The following is an 18,196-nucleotide window of genomic DNA, read 5'->3' as shown; positions in this document are numbered from 1 at the left end:
CACAAACATAGGACATTGCTTAGTTAGGATGTGTTTAACAGTCAACAGCAGTGTAACACTTATTCCTCAGGCAAAGAAAATAAGAAAACGAGCCATCTGGGCTTGTCTCTTCCCAGTTTTGAATGAGGCAACAGCATTAATCTTTTATTCCCTCCATTTTGGGCCTGGTAATCTTGGAGTTCTGAGAGATGTGGTTTTTGGTGAATAGATGTGGCCTTCAGTATTCTCCTTTTACTCCAAAGTCTAAATCTCTGCATTCCCCCATATCACATTAATGCTTTTAATGCCAAATAAATAAATAAATAAATAAAAACAAAAATTAATAATAATAAAAAAGCAAGCTCTCAGCTTATGAAGAAATAGCTGACAACAACCTTCTGGACAAAGCGTTTTTATGGAGTACAGTTCATATTTATAGGGAAAAAAGATCCAGAACTTTGTGCTCTGTAGTCTCCCACCCTTAGGACAAAGATTACAACTGGAAATAATGATGTGGCAGTTATCCTCCACCCTGATAAAACTTCATCCATTGATGAAAAAGGTGTGTTCCACAACCTAGTGCTCATGCCATGTGGTTCCTATCAGTGGGAGAAAGTAAGGGGGAAAGCTAGAAGGTACTGTTCACATTAAGGAAATACAAGAGAAGATTTTTTGGTTTTCCTGCACAGAGGTTGCCTTGCTTAAGCTTTATTCTGCTATGGAGGAAATGCATACACTTTTCTTCCTCATTTTCCCTTGCTAACAGAGGGAAAAGTCTGACAAGAAGAGTTATTGTCACCTTCCTCATCCTTACTACTTGCTGACACTGGAGAAGAAAATCCTCTGGGGACTACATGGCTTTGTTTCTTGGCTGTCTACTGTGCAGTTGTCCCTTCACTTTCTCATTTCCTTAAGGTAACATCAAGCTGATGTGTGCAGCTCACCAATAAAAGTCTGTGGAAGTAAGCCTTTCTCAGGAGGTGCTGTGCTACTGTCCTCACTCATTTGCAAAGTTCCCTCTCCATTCTTTAGCATAATCTCCTGGTGGGAATGGCAGGAGGCAGTTACAGAAGGAACTGCCAGACCCCAAAGCAGAGCTGGTGCAGGAGGGTACCACACAGCCATGACTTCAGGTTGGGAACTCAGAAGACCATCATACTTGAGCAAGGAAGAGTCCCTTTAAATAATGAGATGTGCAGAAACACCAATGAGTAGAGAAATAAAAAATCTAGCCTTTTCAGTTTATCATATTGGCTTATAAGTTGTGAGAAATCTACGCTAGTTCTTTGAGAGGGACAGATTTTGTTTCTCTACTTTTCAGCTTACATTTGCACCACTGAGTTACTGATGAAAAAGGAATGTTACCTATAACAAAGATAAGCTTTATCTAGTGATTGCTTTAAATAAACCCTCATTCCTTTCAGCTTTCACAGCTTGTAGTCTGTTAATCCCGTCAATCATTGACTTTAAATGTAGGAAATATGTAGTAAATGCATGTAAAGCTCTCTCAGTGTGTGTCAGAGAATCCAGCCACAAGCCTAAGAACAAGTAGGGGGCCTAGCCTTAAAAGAAACTGGGGGTGGGGAGTCAAACCACATTTGGGCCACCACCACAATAAATAAAATCCAGGCAAAATATGGGTGAACCATGGGCTGACAGATCAGCCTCAAAGGGTTAAAGTAAAGGGGTCAGCCAGGTTGGATGGCCCTGTTCTAACCTGACCTGCTGGGTAGCAGCGCTCCCATGGCAGGGGTTGGGTGGGCCCTGAGGTCCCTTCCAACCCAACTATTCTGTGGTTCTATGATCCTTGAGAGCCCCTTCCAAATCGGGATATTCCGTGATTCAATCTCGTGTGCTGAGCGCTCCCTCTGCTGGCACACACACATAGCTGGATTTTTCCCTACTCAGGCTGGGAAAAAAACGTGCCAGTGGAGCTGGTGAAATGAAAGAGGTCATCGAAACAGAGCCCGTGGGGACTTGAAGGCTGAGCTTACCTTTTCTTCTTGGTACAGTTAGCGATCAGCATCGTTCATTACCTTCAGCACCATGCAGATAGCGCCTGTATTTTACACAGGCCTTAGAGCTGGTTTTCTTTCACTTATTAACTGGAACGGCCAGTAAAAGAATCTGAAGTTTTTCTTCAGTTTCTGATAACAGGGCAACAAGTTTGTTTAGTCACTTCTTTTTTACAAAAGCTGTGACCTGAGGAACGGATTTATAAGCAGAGCATTTCTACACTCATGTAAAAATCCTGTGGAATGCAAATGTCCAGAAGAATTTTAGCACCCACTGTGGGGTTTGTCCTTACAGTGCAGAGCAGACTGGCACATTGTTCAGCCTTGTCTGTTTAGAGCATAAAGTCCAAGAATGGCACCACATGAAAGTTTGTAATGCAAGGATCAAGTACACCTCATAGTCAGCACCATCAGCTCCCACAATATCCCACAGCACAGCACTGAGGACCTGAGTGGAAGGTGGTGGGATACCTGTCTATGTTCCCATGATGCTGCCTCTAGGACACATGCTCATCCCTGGATAAGCAGTATAGCAAAAACACATCATCAGAAAACAAAGATTCCATCTTTCTGTTTTTCCTTGTCTATTGCTACTGAATTTCTTGTTCCATTGGGCTCGAATCCATAATGGCTTATATATGGATATGACAGTCCTGTCCTCTCTCCCCTCTAAACATGTGTACAACCACACAAGCAGCCAGACACAGCCCTGACACAGTTGCCATTCACAATCACTATCCCCCAGGACAGCACAGTAAGCTTTCATCCCACAGGATGAACTACTGCTTTAATGGAGAGGGGAAAACACAGGGGCAGCCAGAGACAGCTTTGTTCTGCTCTGGATGCATCTCCAGCAAAATCATGTTCAGTTAGGTGGCACACATCTCACAGTAACAGAGGGCAGTTTGCTATCTGCAGAAAAGGTGAAAACCAAAAGAAGTATTATCCACAAAACATAAAGAAATACTGTTATATGTCTTCTCTTTGAGTCATTATACACAGTCATTACAGAAAAAATGTTCTCCTTGCTGGGCATTGCAGCAGGATTTAGTTACGTCTTCTCTTAGAGATCCACATCTTATTCATGCTTACACCATGTCAAGTCAAAATGAGGACGGGCATTTTGTAGATGCGTGGTATGAGAGGCCAATATTCTGTTAGTAATGCTTTCCTCCCAAGGTTTGAAGGCAGCACCTTTTCCAGCCTCATTTCAAATACTGCATCACATTTAAATCCCAGCTTTCCTAACACAGATGCAATGTTAGGAAGCCATGTGAGGAAAGACAGGGATGGCTTTAAGTCTCTAAATAAGAAGAAAGAGAATCATCATCAAGGAGGCTGACTGACTGAAAAAGAATGTGCTTTTCCAGGCCATTTCTGAAGGTACAGCTGAGGGCTAACCCATGACAGTTACTTTACTTGTTGAATAACATTTTTATGTATGTGTTTTATGTTTTGCTTTTTGTCACTTTGCCTCATGTTTAATTGCTCTGTTCCAAAGTTTTGCTGAAGGGAACTGAGGAATGATTTGAATGGCAGTAAATGTGGATATCACAGATCCAAAACATGGCCAGAACTCAACATTGTAAAAGCTGCGATTTGACCCTCGCTCAACAAATACTTTGTACATTTAAACAGGCAAAAAAAGAACCAGCTTTAAACTGAGATGAAACCACAGATCAGAGATGAACATTTCATTAAATACTGGACAAAGCAGTAGAATCTCTTGCTCTCTTCTTGTTTGCAGATCATGAGAGTTCAGAAAAGCCCATGGAATTATATCTGATTTATAATCTGATTTATAAGCAGCACTGCATTGAGACAAGATGGGGATGAAAGGACAGACCACAGCTCTGGTGAAAAGGGCTGGGCATCACCTTGGGGTGATCATTGTGACTCCATGTTGGGAGTGGCCGAAGCCCCCATCACAAACACGTGCCATCACAATGACACCCCATCAGAACCCCCAGGGTGTTCAGAAGGATTTCACTTGCCGAGTGGCACAGCGAAAACCGCTTTGTCGCAGAAATGTCTGCAAGGACAAACTTCAATTGGACTGAGCAAAGATGCTCCCACCCTGCAAGAGGTGGTCAAGGATCGGCTCGTGATGCTGCTCACTCCCATGTCCGTCTTTAGCAATTGAAAATCTCCTGTACCTTGCTGTCTTTCAAGCGCAAGGTGATAACAACTGACTCTTCTCCTTTGCCTTTTGCAGCCTCTCGTCAACTGGAACCCAGACTTCGGAGGAGAGAGCTCTCGGCTCCTCGAGCAGCGCAGGCCGAGATCTGCCCGGAGAAGGAGAGCCGAGACGGGCCCCTGCTGCTGCTCCTGCTGCTGCTGCTGCTCCTGCTCCCGCAGGGGCTGCCTGCAGGCAGCGGGTCCGGCAGCCGGCACCCAGGCGGCTGCAGCCAGGGGACCCTGGCCTCCCAAGCGCCGAAGGAGAAACCGCAGCCGACGCCGAGCTCGAGCCTCTCACAGCCGGCCAATGCGTGCTGCAGCAGCTTGGGGAATGAACCAGCCTCTGGACCCGTCCCTGCTGCCACCAAACAGCGGCTGGAGCCCTGGAGACATTTGTACTTCCTTGTCGTTCACCGCTTCATCTTACATGGGAGACAGCTTGCCACGCAACCCAGCGCTGCAGGAACTTCCCTGGCGCCCAAGAGAGCAAGAGCAGCGTGCTCCTGAGGCCGGCCTGCTTTTCCACTCCTTATCGCTCACGGTGAACATACAGCATGAAGTCACGGTGATGCCAGAGGAGTGGGAGCCTTGGGAGGACCCGCAGCGCCCACCTTTCACCAGCTCTGTCTGGGTAGAGGAAGGCTGCTGGCTGCGCACCGATGAAGATGACAGTGATGAAGATGACGAGTGAGCGCCCTGCAGTGGGGTCATGTCGGCGCCCGCATAGTGGCCCGAGGTGGTAGTGGATAGACAGATAGTTATAAGGACAGGTTGTTTCAATAATAAATCGTTTCAGTTGTCACTTCAGTTTGGTCATTCACTCCTTTCCTTGAGGGCGAGATCTCAGATGCGATTTTAATTTTGTCAGTGAAAACGTGCAAGGCTTTGGCTTGGTTGAACGAGGTGTACTCCCGCAGGGAACTCATCCCGATACTTCCATCACCCGCCCCTCATCCCGCCCCGCTCGGCCCTGGCTCCGCCCGGCTCCCCGGGCCGCGGCTGCGCGGAGGGCGGTGTGAGCGGGGAGCGCGTCCCGTGCCGAGCCGACAGCCGCCCCATGGCCGTGCCGCCATGCTGCCCAACACTGGGTAAGGCGACCTGGGCTTTCCTCCTTCCTTCGGCGGGGCCGCGAGCTCCGAGCCACAGGAGCTGCCGGGGCAGAGCTGGGGCTGGGGCCGGGGCCGGGTGGAGGGACAGACGCGTGCTCCGCAGCCCCTTGAGGGTGATGGGACGCGGGGTGGAGGCCGCGGCCGGGCACGGTGGCCCCGGAGCGGCTGGGTCAGACCCGGAGTCCCGCTCGGTGCTGTTTGCTCACGGGCCGAGCTGTGTGCACGTCCGGAGGGCAAAGTGCGGCTGTGGGTGTGCTGTGGAATCTGAATTGAGTGACTGCTGCGGCGTTATTTCTGCGCTGCTAATGAACGGGGACATACGTTGACCTTATTCGTTCCCGTGTGTTGCAAGCAGTAGTCATGAGATCCTGTACGAGTGCAGAAAGCGCCCACGGTGCAGCCTGTGGGCTGCCCTGGTTGCGGCCGTGCCTGCTGCAAAAGGAGCCCACCTGCATGATTCTAACTCCCTGAACCTGTCCAGTTAACATTTCTCTTACCCCTTAGGCTGTTCAACCATCCAGACTATTATGTATTTACTTGGATACAAAAGTATTTTGAGAGATGGTAATGAAAGCCTTGCTAATGTGAATCACACAGAATCACAGAATCACAGAATTACCCGGGTTGGAAGGGACCTCAAGGATCATGTAGTTCCAACCCCCCTGCCTAGCAGGGCCACCAAACATACACATTTACTAGATCAGGTTGCCCAGGGCCCCGTCCAACCTGGTCTTGAACACCTCCAAGGACGGGGCATCCACAACCTCACTGGGCAGCCTGTTCCAGGACCTAACCACCCTTCTAGTAAAGAACTTTCCCCTAACATCCAACCTAAATCTTCCCTCCTTCAACTTAAAACCATTTCCCCTAGTCCTGCTATTATCAGCCCTTTCGAAGAGTTTACTCCCCTCCTGGGAGTAAGTTCCCTTCAGGTATTGAAAGGCTGCAATGAGGTCACCTCGCAACCTTCTCTTCTCCAGGCTGAACAAACCCAACTCCCTCAGCCTGTCCTCATAGGGGAGGTGCTCCAGCCCCCTGATCATCTTTGTGGCCCTCCTCTGGACCCTTTCCAAAATCTCCATATCTTTTTTGTACTGAGGGCTCCACACCTGGACACAGTACTCCAGATGGGGCCTCACAAGAGCAGAGTAGAGAGGGACGATCACCTCCCTATCCCTGCTGACCACCCCTCTCCTGATGGAGCCCAGGATCCCATTTGCTTTCCGGGCTGCCAGAGCGCACTGCTGGCTCATGTTAAGTTTCTCATCTATCAGGACCCCTAGGTCTTTTTCAGCCGAGCTGCTCTCAAGGACAACTCCTCCCAGCCTGTACAGGTGCCTGGGGTTCTTCCGGCCCAAGTGCAAAACCTTGCACTTTGCCGTGTTGAACCTCATTAGGTTCATCCGAGCCCAGCTTTCCAGCCTGTCAAGGTCCCTCTGAATGGCATCTGTTCCCTCCACCGTATCGACTGCACCACTCAGCTTGGTGTCGTCAGCAAACTTGCTGAGGGTGCACTCCATTCCCTCATCGATGTCATTAATAAAGATGTTAAAGAGCACCGGTCCCAAGACAGACCCTTGAGGGACGCCGCTCGTTACCGGCCTCCACCTGGACATAGAGCCATTGACCACCACCCTCTGTCTGCGGCCTTTCAACCAATTGCTTATCCATCTAGTTGTCCACCCATCAAATCCACCTCCCTCCAATTTGGAGATGAGGATGTGATGGGGGACCATGTCAAAGGCCTTGCTCAGGTCCAGGTAAATGACATCGGTCGCCTTCCCTTCATCCACCAACGCCGTCACTCCATCATAGAAGGCCACAAGATTAGTTAAGCATGACCTTCCCCTGGTGAAGCCATGCTGGCTGTCTCGGATCACATGCTTGTTCTTTATGTGATCAAGCATGTTGTCCAGGAGGATCTGTTCCATAATCTTCCCAGGCACAGAGGTGAGACTCACCGGCCTGTAGTTACCCGGGTCGTCCCTACTCCCCTTCTTGTAAATGGGAGTGACGTGACCCTTCCTCCAATCATCCGGGACCTCACCTGACAGCCACGACTTCTCAAATATGATGGAGAGCGGCTCAGCAACCACCTCAGCCAGCTCCTTCAGGACCCTGGGATGCACGCCATCTGGCCCCATAGACTTATACTCATTCAGTCTAAGGAGGCACTCTCGGACTTGCTCTACCCTTACAGTGGGGAGGGATTTACCTCCTTGGTCCCCACATGGAGGGATGGGGGTGCAAGACTTAGGGACGTGAAAAAGACTAGAATCCTGGCCACCAGTGAAGACCGAGGTGAAGAACTCATTCAGCACCTCAGCTTTCTCTTCATCTGTTGAAGCCATTTCTCCTTTTAAATTTACCAGAGTAGGCACGTCCATTTTGGCCTGTCTCTTCTGGCCAATGTACCTGTAGAAGGTTTTCTTGTTGTTTTTCACATCCCTCGCCAAGTTCAGTTCTGCCTGCGCCTTGGCTTTCCTGATCCCACATCTGCAAGTTCGGACGGCATCCCTGTATTCTTCCCGGGTGACACAGCCTTGTTTCCAGAGCTTGTACACCCCTTTCTTCACCCTCAGTTCTCTTAGCAGGTCCTTGCTGAGCCATGCCGGTTTTCTACCTCTCCTGCCCACTTTCTTAATCAGGGGAATGGAGACCTCTTGTGCTGCCAGGAGGGCATCCTTGAACAGTAGCCAGCTCTCCTCAACGTCCTTATCTTTGAGGGCAGCGCGCCAGGGGATCTTGGCCAGCATTCCATTGAGTAGCTTGAAGTCTGCTCTTCTAAAGTTGAGCATCCTGGTCCTGCTCTTTGCCAGGCCCACATCGCTTGAGATCACAAACTCAACCAGGGCATGATCGCTGGAGCCCAGGCAGCCTCCAACCTTGACGCCTTTGATGATCTCCTCAGCGTTGGTGAGCAGCAGGTCCAGCAACGCTTGACCTCTGGTCGGTCTGTCCAATACCTGAACCAGAAAGCTATCATCAATGGATTCCAAGAGCCTTCTGGAGCTCTTGCAGCTCGCCGTGTGGTTTTCCCAACAGATGTCAGGATGGTTGAAGTCCCCCACCAGGACAAGAGCCCGTGAGCCAGACGCCTCACGCATCTGGAGCAAGAAAGCCTCATCAGCAGCCTCCCCTTGATCAGGTGGCCTGTAATATACCCCTAATACCAGCTGACCTTTATTAGTCCCATCTCTAATCCTAACCCACAGGCTCTCAACCTGTTCTTGACTGTTTCTCATGGGGAGCTCCTCACAGTTTATCCAATCTCTGACATAAAGGGCGACTCCCCCACCCTTCCTACCTCGCCTATCTCTCCTAAAGAGCCTATAGCCATCGATGGTAGTATCCCAATTGTGGGAGTCATCCCACCATGTTTCTGTGATAGCAACAATGTCATAATTTTCAGAGTGCATCACAGTTTCCAGTTCCTCCTGCTTGTTGCTCAGGCTCCGTGCATTAGTATAAAGGCACTTCAGCCGGGCTGTCCGTCTCACCACCTTCATAAGCGATCCAGGATCCACTAGAACAGCGGCATCCCCAGCATCCCCCTGCCCTACTCCCTCCTTTTGCACTCTGCAATCTTTGCCCACAGAGTTTGGTACAATCCCTCGAATGCACCGTTCAACCCCAGTAGCCCTTATTTTGCCCCCTTCCCCCTTCGTTCCTAGTTTAAAGACCTATCAATGAGTCCCGCTAATTCTTCAGCTAATACCCTCTTACCCCTCAGGGACAGGCTGCTTGCATCAGCAGCCATCATTCCAGGTGCAGTGTAGATTGCCCCATGGTCAAAATAGCCGAAATTCTTGTGTTTGCACCAGCTCTTAAGCCATCTGTTTAAGAGATGGGTTTTTTGGATCCACCCTGTATCTTTTCCTGACACCACGGGCATAGAAGAAAAGATCACCTGCACCCCAGCTCCTTCAAGTATTCGCCCCATTCCCCTGAAGTCTTTCTTGATGGACCTCAGGCTTTGCTTGCCAACTTCCTCACTGCCAGCCTGAATTATTAAAAGTGGGTAGTAGTCTGAAGGATGAATCAATCTAGAAATTTTCTTTGAAATGTCCCTGACCCGTGCCCCAGGAAGGCAGCACACTTCTCTGCGGGTAGGGTCAGGCCGGCATATAGGGCCTTCTGTTCCTTGCAGAAGGGAGTCACCTACAACAATCACCCTTCTGTCCTTATGTGTAGAAGCAGTCTTGAGTCTTCGGGGTGACCGCTTCACCTGTGGCAACCTCATGGGTGCACCTGTTTCCATACTCTCACTAGTCCCCCCCTCAAGTTCCAGGGCCTCAAACCGGTTTCGCAGAGGCACCTGGGGAGCCGGGGATGGTCGTGATGGAGGATGCCCCTTCCGTCGAGCAGGTACCCGTATCCACTCCTCCTCCCTTCTCAAGTTACTGCTGGGGGGAAGAGAGGACAGGGGGCCGGCTGCAGTGTTGCCAGCTGACTGGTTACCCTTTACCACCTGTTTCTGAGGTGGCAGGGGCTGACATGCTCCATTAGGAGCCTCGACTGTGTGCTGAGAACTTGAGGCTGAGAGCGACTGACACCACCAGTCAATCTCCCTCTCACACTCTTTTATAGTCCTCAGCCTCTCCACTTCCTCCTTCAGGTCAACTACGAGGCTGAGCAAGTAGTTCACCTGGTCGCAGTGAACACAATCACTGCCTCCCTCACCCAGCCCTGCAAGGGCCAGGCTCTGGCACTCAGTACAGCCAGTGACCTGCACACCAGCATCTTGGGTTGGGGGCTCAGTCTGAGTTTCCTCAGACATTTTGGCAGCAGCCTTCCTATAAGGCATGTGCAGGACGTCAGTCTGGGTCTCTGCAGTCTTCTTGGTTGCTGCCTCCCGTTTCTGTGAGATCGGGACCCTTGTCTTGGCCTCCTCAGTGTTTCTGGAAGCAGCCTTTCGCCGGGGAGCACCCATGTCGGAGCAGAATACTTACCAGAGCTGGAACAGGAAGTCAAGAGGTGCACGAGCCCCGCCTCCTCCGGACCGTTTCTGGTGGGCAGCGACTAGTCGCTGCCCTGCTTGTGCCCGTTTAAATCTCCCTCCGTAGGCAGGGAACGCCCACACGCTGCGTCAGCGGCTGCGTCAGCTGCTCCCTGAGAGCTGCCGGGCTTCTCCTCTACCCGGGGGTTCCCTGCTTGAAGGAACCGCCCGAGATCCCCCTTGACCACGCGGTCAGCCGCTGCTGATCGGTCCGGGACGGCTCCGAGTCAGGCGACTTCGGCGATCAGAAAGGTGTCAGAATGGTGTCAGCTGTTATCACTTTGGCCTCAAATCCTTTCATTCTATCACAGAAGTCAATCAGGTTCACCAGGCTTGATTTTACCTACTGAGATTGATGATGCATTGGAACATGCTGCCCAGGGAAGTGGTGAAGTCACCATCCCTGGTGATGTTCAGGAAGGGTTTAGATGTGGCACTGAAGGACATGGTTTAGTGGCCATAGTGGGGATGGGTTGAAGGTTGGACTATATTGTCTTTTCCAACCTTCCAAGTTCTAAGATTACCTCTCATCTATGGCTAGTTTCTCATGTCCTGGTAAACCATGTTCCTAAGCAAGGCACTACCAGTGTCTGCTCTCACTGAATCACCCATGCCACTCAGCAACGCCTTTTCCTTGTTCATGCTCTTCCTACCCACATTATAGCAGATAAACAAGTTGCCACTGGCTTCCCTTGCAAGTCTCAGCTACAGGTGAACTTTGGTTCTCCTCACACTGTGCTGATATGCTCATGCAATATTCCCAGTTCCTTTTTATCTCACTGGTGCTTCCACTCTGTGTGACACTTTTGTACACAGGGGCTCAGTCACAAGTCGTTTGCACAGCTGTGTCAGCCTGCTGGTTGGTTGGACAGACTTGTGGGGATTTATTGGGTTAAATGCAGTTACTTGCAAACTGAGTTTTACTGTGAAAGCCTTAAGGAAAATCATGGTCATTTTTGAAAATCTGATTTTTGGCTCTTGTCTTTGGCACCCTGCATTGGGATTGTGATCCTGGACTTTGCCTTTACAGCGTGTTGAGCTACTGGTCCTCTGTGTTCAGAGGGCCAAAAGAATTAAATTACAGAGAGCTGCACTGAGTATCAAAACGTTAGAATTGGTTGGTTTTGTTGTTTTTAGAAGTCACTCCTTTTCTGCTTTTGGAGAATGCAGCAGTTCTGTTGTGGGCAGCCTTGGATTATTGTACAAAAAGTCTTCAGTGGTGGTGAAAGGCTTATATTTCCAAGAAGGTTCTGCAGGTAAGAGTTAAGAGTTTTTCATAGGATTTCTTAATACTACACCATGTTTTCTATTCCCAATAGAGATAGGAAGGCAAAATCTTTTTTTCTCTATGCTTCCACATTTGATTTGATAGCGATAAAGCTCATTGCTGTCTTTTTAAATAGAAATTATCTTTGAGGAGTGAAGGATGCCCCAATTGCGTCTTTGGGCTAGAACATATGTTGCTCATCTTAAACCTGTGGATTATCTTTTAAACTTCAACACTTGGAACATGGTTAAACTCCTCTTGCAGGTCCATGTTCCTTCTCTGCAACATCCCCTTCTCAGAGTATACAAAAAGGATTTACAACGTGCTTTTTTCCTTTTTTTTTTCCCTCCCCAATTCAATACTCATGTAAAAGGGTCAGTTTGTATCTGAAGGGGGTGGTAGGAGCTGGGAGAGTTTCTGTACTCTAGGAAGATGATGCTTTGACCCCAGAAAGTTGATTTTTCCGTGACTTACATCCTTCAAAAGTAAAATTCTATGTGTAGACTAAATATGTATCCTACTAAATATGGGATTTTTGTGTGCTTTTTGTAGCCTACACAATTTGTAAATATGGCATGTCCATGTGTGTCTTGGGAATGGCAGAAAAATTTAAAGGAGAAGTTGCTGTCAATGCTTTATGGCCTAAAACAGGTGATTATTTTGAATTGTTGTGTTTTGTCCTATACAGGTGGTCTTCTTTAGGACTGATTCAGAACACCGAGCACTTCTGTGTATTTTTTTGTGATCAAAGATGTTGTGTGGGTATTGGCTTTCTTTCCTAGTTCTCACTGTTGCCTTCCTGTTTTCACTTAAACTTGCCTTCAGCCTGAGCACATTCTGCTTTTTCTCCTGTCTTGTCACTGCTCCTTTCAACATGACTCAAACTTTGGTTTGCACACCATCCCTGAGTAGCATTGGACATTTATGTCAATATTTAGAATCCCCAGCTAGTTAGATTGCCAGGAAATAGATGAAGCTGACAAGATATGTACCTCTGTAGATGTAAAAAAAAAAAAAAGTTTTGGCTGAGTGGGAAATCAATTGCTTCTTCACACAACCATCCAACACTTCTTGCAAGTCACAGCACACTGAAGGGCCGCATAGCAGAAAAATAACTTGGTGTGCCCATCTTATACTAGCTCCAGTTTATTGTCCATGGGTCAGTGAGGACCAGGGCTGCTGTTGAAGGTTTGGTAGCTGCTGAACAAAGAGTGTCTTGAAAGCATTAGAAGCAGCAAGTGAGCTTTCAAAATTTGTATATATCAGTGTTTCCTTGATGAAAACTGTTCATGTTCTGAAGTATAAAAGTTTGGAATGTTCAGTCTAGGAAGAAAAATGTTGTTTTGAAAGGTTTATCTGCCAAAACAAAAGTTAACTACTTTAGAGAGTGAGAGAGGTGACTTCTGTAGTATCTACATTACAATTACAAAGTTTTTAATTTAAAGAACATCATATATATGTGATCAGCTTCAATGCTGGAGATTAACACTGTGCTAGTATGGTTCTATTGGTTCATCCAGCTTCTTGAAACAAGAAAATATGCTGATAGTGAGATGTTATGAGCTCTCGATTTAACTAAAAGTGAAAGAGGTAGCCTGCCAAAAGGATGTAAGAGTGTGAATGAGTAGTAGAGGTACTGCAGGGTCAAAGTGGAAGATGCTGTATGTATGAATTAATGGAAAACCAGCAGCACTTTGTATGAAATAGATGGAAGGATGTGCAGATTGCAGGACAGTAGATGGTTTTTCATATCAGTCTTTGCCCATAGTTTTGCTATATTTAGAACAATAATAATTGGCTGTAATGTGAAAGTAGAGGAGCATAAGCCAGGAAAAGTTTGAGTTTGTGCTATTGGGTTTCTCATCTTTAACTTAGAGTCACTTTGTTATCTCACAAGTTATTGTGGGCTAAAATTGAGATTTTCAGTATGGTAATGGCTGCAGAAAATGTTAATTGCTGATGCACATTCACTTTGAGAAAGATAGTTGTCCTGTTAGTTTTTCATGTCCTGAATAAAGCCAGAGGAAGTCTTTGTGTGGAAAGTATTGATAGAAGCATTGAATAATATGAATATTACAAGGAGTTCCTCCCTTTATTCCTCTTTTGGTTCCTTTAATACTTTTCAAGTAAGGGAATATTTACACTTTGAGGATTGTTTGCTGGTTGACCATTCTTCGCTGGTTGATGGTATTTCACAGTTTAGTCTTCTCATGATTACTTTCATGTGAGAGGAGAATAAAGTTTATGCATTTGCCAAAGAGATGAGTATGTGATGTCATTAGTGTTAAACTTGTAATTTCCTGTCCTCTGAATTTTCCAGCCATACATACAGCTGCTATGGATATGCTGGGAGGATCCGGAATAGAGAAGCAGTGCAGAAAAACTGACATAATTGCAGATGCTGCATATTGCATTTTAACAAAGCCGAAAACTTTCACTGGAAACTTCATTATTGATGAAGTTCTACTGAGAGAAGAAGGCGTTAAGGATTTTGATGTCTATGCAATTGCACCAGGTAAAAGAGATCTTTAAAATGAGAAGCTTGCGAAGGAAGGAAGGCCATATGGGGAATATGGATATATTCCTTTGACTCAGTCAAAAGATGCTTTGCCTCACGTTTGAGAATGTGGATTCTGGGAAAGCACATAATAGTCCACTGAGGCTCTAATAATCAATGCCTATATAAATATATATATATATATATTTTTTTTTTTTTTAAACGCATTAGCAAAAAGAAAATAGATCTGCACCACAAGCGCATGTATTACTATTTACCAAATAGTGAGATAGTGTTTCTTCATCTTCAGATGTTTCTGACTGAATTTGTAAGAGGCTTCTGGGTCTGATTTTAAATGTACCAGAACCTAAACATGTCACCTCGTCTTCTTTCAACCTGTAGTTCATTTACTGGTAAATTGAGGTGCTGTTGCCTTCAGAATGGATTCCTGTTTGTGCTGTTCACCCTTACTTGGGCTTACTGTTATTGTTCAACTCCCCTTTAGGTCACCCCCTGATGCCTGACTTCTTCTTGGATGCTGAAACTGACATGACAGCCACATAATCAGAAGGCCGTGGAAGGGCAACCTCTGCATGTACATGTCGATTATTTGTGATGATAATGAATGCCTCCTCTATTTCAAGTTACTTTTGGACTACATTCAAGCTATGTGGCAAAATCTCTTGTATTTGGGCTGTTTGATTTATGGAAGTGACTTTAGTGTCTGCAACTTTCACAGTTCATAATCAGCACCTTGTTTTGAACAACCTTTTTGCTTTTTACCACCAGAGTTAAGTGGTATGAAGATTATGAGTAAATATTGCTGTAAAAAAATCACAAGCAATCAGCATATTTTGCAGGAGTGTTACATCTTTCTTGCAGTGTGAGAACTTGAGAAGCTTCTATTCCTACATGAAGTTCTCACAGTCGTACATGATGTGAATGTCTACAAGATGAAATAGAGAAGTTGTTTTTTTACAAAAGCATCAGGTTCACTTTTTCAGAATAGTGATGTTTCTATTGGAGGGCAAATAGGAGTACTGAATATGTTTTATAGGAGTGCCAAAACAAATATAGGAAAAAAAGAGGCTAAGTTTGAAAAGAGCCCAGTTCCCTTGAAAATACTATTTGTGAGTGCGTACTTAGACTTTTCTGCCAGGAACTGATACTGCCAACTGCCCAGATCTCCAACACAGTAGCAATTCACTGAGTAGAATAATTATTTCCTGATACACTGACCTTCTGCATGGCTTTTAGGGGCTGCTAAGCATTACATGCCTTATAAATTGCAAATGCTCTTTCTTAATGTTAAATGAGCACATTCACTGCAGTGTAGAAAGTTGCTGATTAAAGTAGTGAATTGATTCACACCTTAGAAGCTTTTGCAGAAGAACTGCTGAAAACATATATATTCTTAGAAAGATAAGTGAGATAGAGCGTTCCAGCATTTTACAGAGAATCCATCTATTTCTTTTAGGTGCTTCACAGGCATCAGGTGGAGCCAAGCTTAATAAAGAATCAGCTTCAGCGGGGCCTGTTGCAGAAACATTCAGAGTTATTCAGGGAGAACTCAATAAAGAAACAGTGAAATCCACGCAGGGCGTCTTTCAGTTTGAATTGTCAGGTAAGACCATCACTTGTAAAATTCTCAAATGCTCACTTTTCTAGCAAGAGTCAGTCTGTATTTTCACATGTAAATACTTATCTTTTATAACTGGTCTAGGAACAGGGACATCTTTGGGTGTGCTCTATAAGATGCTGCCTTTCAGAGCCAACTTCAGCACATGTGGGATTTACCCTGCTGCTGTTGTCACAGGGAGATGCTTTCTGCATCAGCAGCATGTGCTGCTCTTTTGGGGACTGTGGTGTGTTTTCCTGGTGTTTCATTTCTGCTGTGTCACCCTGCTGGCCGTGCTGCACAGGGTCAGCATGGTAGTTCTGTTCCAAACCCCTGCTGCCTCCAGCTCCACCAGCAGCCACTGCCTTGTCCCCTGACACTGTGGCACTGTGGGGCATCTGCTGGGGCTGACCTTGTCTGCACAGAGAGCGCGGGGCAGCTTCTGGCACAGCACCTCCAGCACGTCTAGCACGAAGATGGGAGAGAAAAGCAGGCGGGGGTAGCAAAGGGCAGGGCACATCAGTCCTTGTGGTGCTGCCACAGGTTCTCCCTGTTCCACTCAGGTGATGAAGGAGGCACTTGGTACCTTGACCTGAAAACCAGCAGTGGGAGTGCTGGGTTTGGGAAGCCTCCTGCAGCAGCTGATGTTGTGATGAGCATGTCGAGTGGTGACTTTGTGAAGATGTTCACTGGTGAGTAACAAACGGGTTTGGCAGAACTGAGGCAGCTACTGGTGGCAGGAAACATCTTGCTGATGGATGAGCTGACAGGCTCACCTCTCTTTGTGGTCTTGGAATTGGATGAGCTGTAGCTGGAAGTGCATGGCCTTTAAATTCCCTTCCAACGTAAGTCACTCTGTGAGTCCATGATTTTATAATAAAAATATCTACTGCTTTGTTCAGTAGCTATTGAACTTTTCAGAGCGTAGCTTCAGAAAGCATCCAGTCAATCTGTTGAACCTCTTTTCTGATGCTTTTACAGTAGAACTTGGTAGCAAAGTAACTACTATATGATATCGCAATCTCCAGTTCCTTTCCTTTTCCTGATGATTCTGTGTCTTCTTTTTAGGTAAACTAAAGCCAACCATGGCCTTCATGTCAGGAAAATTAAGGATTAAAGGTAACATGGCACTAGCATTGAAGCTAGAGAAGATGCTGACACAGTTTAATGCTAAACTGTGAGGGAGAAGCTGTACCAGCAGAACATCCAGCCTTTCTTTTATAATAGCAATGCTACATTTTAAAACGATAATCTACTTTTTTCTCTTTTTTTGTGTGTATAACAACTGTGGATAAAATGCTGATCTGTTAGAGAAGATCTAATTTAGTTTTATTAAGACTGAAAGGTGTTTGTGATTAAACAATTCCTTCTTGAGAATACTTCTATTATGTAACTGGTGTTTTCCTTTCTTACACTCCTTTGGAGCAATGCAACACACCTGAAGTGGGTTTTCTTTTACATATTTGCTTGCATGCGTGCATGTCCCATAAGAAGTCTGGGAGGAGCAAATATCACCTTGCAGATCTTCACACAAACACACCCCCAGCCCAGACTGCCACAAACAAGGTAATCCCTCCCACAGCACCTGCGTGCAGCACCAGAAGGTTTAAACTACAACATGTTTACAGGCACATCACCTTCCCTCTTTAGCATGGAAAGAATGGAAACTCACGAGAAAAAGCACAAATGCTCTCTAAGGGGACAAGAGCACAGATCCTCCTCCTGGTTCAAGAGCACGTGCAAAGCCAGAGGTAGCAACCTCACAGTGTTGCCAAGAGAACTGCTCAAAATGTAGGGCATTTTACTCCTAAGTATGTAGAGAATATTTCAAGACTTAGAATTTATTTTCTAACTCGTGCAATGGTCAAATAGTTTATAGTCTTCAAAGCCTGTGCTCAAACAAAATTATTTGTGCTGTAAAGGTTCCATCCCTGTTGAATTCTGGTAATAATACAGAGAATGTTGAATTCACTTATGCACTCTGCAGTCCCAGCGCCATGAAAAACATGAAGGAAGTTTCCTTTTGAGGTGACAGCTTGCCTGTGGCTGTGTGGTTGTTCCCACACTTGGCTACATTATGCAATACTGTATGTGTAATGCTGGTTGCAGCAGTGCAATCAGGAAGTATGCCTTAGGATTGCCAGGGCTGTTACATCTGGAAGGAGATGTAAGCAGATGTGGCTTGTTCTCATCTAGATAACATGAAGAGTATTGAGGGGATAGTGCAAGAAAAAGAATCTTTCAAAAGCAGTCAAACAAGTGCTTTGCTGCATGACCTGAAAGGGTGATGGTACCAGATTGTCTTGGTGTGAGCTCATGGTAAGATTTTTGTGTTAATAACTAAAGACCGTTAGATACGCTGCTGTTCTCTGAGCTGAATAAACATCAGCTGGCGGTACCTCATGTATGAGCAGAGGATGGGTGAGAAGGTGGTGTGTTTGGAAACTGGGGGTGGCTGGGATCTAGAAGATGCAGAGTGAGCTGACAAAAGGTAAAGGTTGAAAACAAAATGGGAAAAGAGTTTTGCCAGTTCC

At 46.4% G+C, this 18,196-nt stretch overlaps 1 protein-coding gene across 1 annotated transcript; it reads left to right on the top strand.

Annotated features, from left to right (window-relative positions):
- Positions 1 to 569: 569 nt before the first annotated feature.
- On the top strand, positions 570 to 17,041 carry LOC146757180 (uncharacterized). Its single transcript, XM_085523642.1, has 10 exons — positions 570 to 594; positions 4,353 to 4,483; positions 5,007 to 5,260; positions 11,418 to 11,536; positions 12,100 to 12,198; positions 13,868 to 14,062; positions 14,550 to 14,639; positions 15,522 to 15,668; positions 16,226 to 16,354; positions 16,731 to 17,041. Exons 1-7 carry the CDS (start codon positions 570 to 572, stop codon positions 14,606 to 14,608), a joined length of 882 nt encoding a protein of 293 aa, XP_085379768.1. The 3' UTR covers positions 14,609 to 14,639; positions 15,522 to 15,668; positions 16,226 to 16,354; positions 16,731 to 17,041.
- The last annotated feature ends 1,155 nt before the right edge of the window (positions 17,042 to 18,196 follow it).

Source organism: Coturnix japonica, chromosome 24, assembly GCF_054131305.1.
Source record: "Coturnix japonica strain WE chromosome 24, WE-NBRP24, whole genome shotgun sequence".
Lineage (NCBI taxonomy): Eukaryota > Metazoa > Chordata > Aves > Galliformes > Phasianidae > Coturnix > Coturnix japonica.
Note: the sequence above shows the minus strand (reverse complement) of the source record. Positions and strands in the feature narration are given on the sequence as shown.

What these genes read in the sequence shown, in the direction of transcription:
- LOC146757180 (XM_085523642.1), top strand. Translation starts at nt 570, where the DNA reads ATGTGGTTCCTATCAGTGGGAGAAA. An exon ending in GCCATGCTGCCCAACACTGG is followed by an intron (nt 5,261 to 11,417) that starts GTAAGGCGACCT and finishes TGTTGTTTTTAG; the next exon opens with AAGTCACTCCTTTTCTGCTT. An exon ending in TGTCTATGCAATTGCACCAG is followed by an intron (nt 14,063 to 14,549) that starts GTAAAAGAGATC and finishes ACTCCCCTTTAG; the next exon opens with GTCACCCCCTGATGCCTGAC.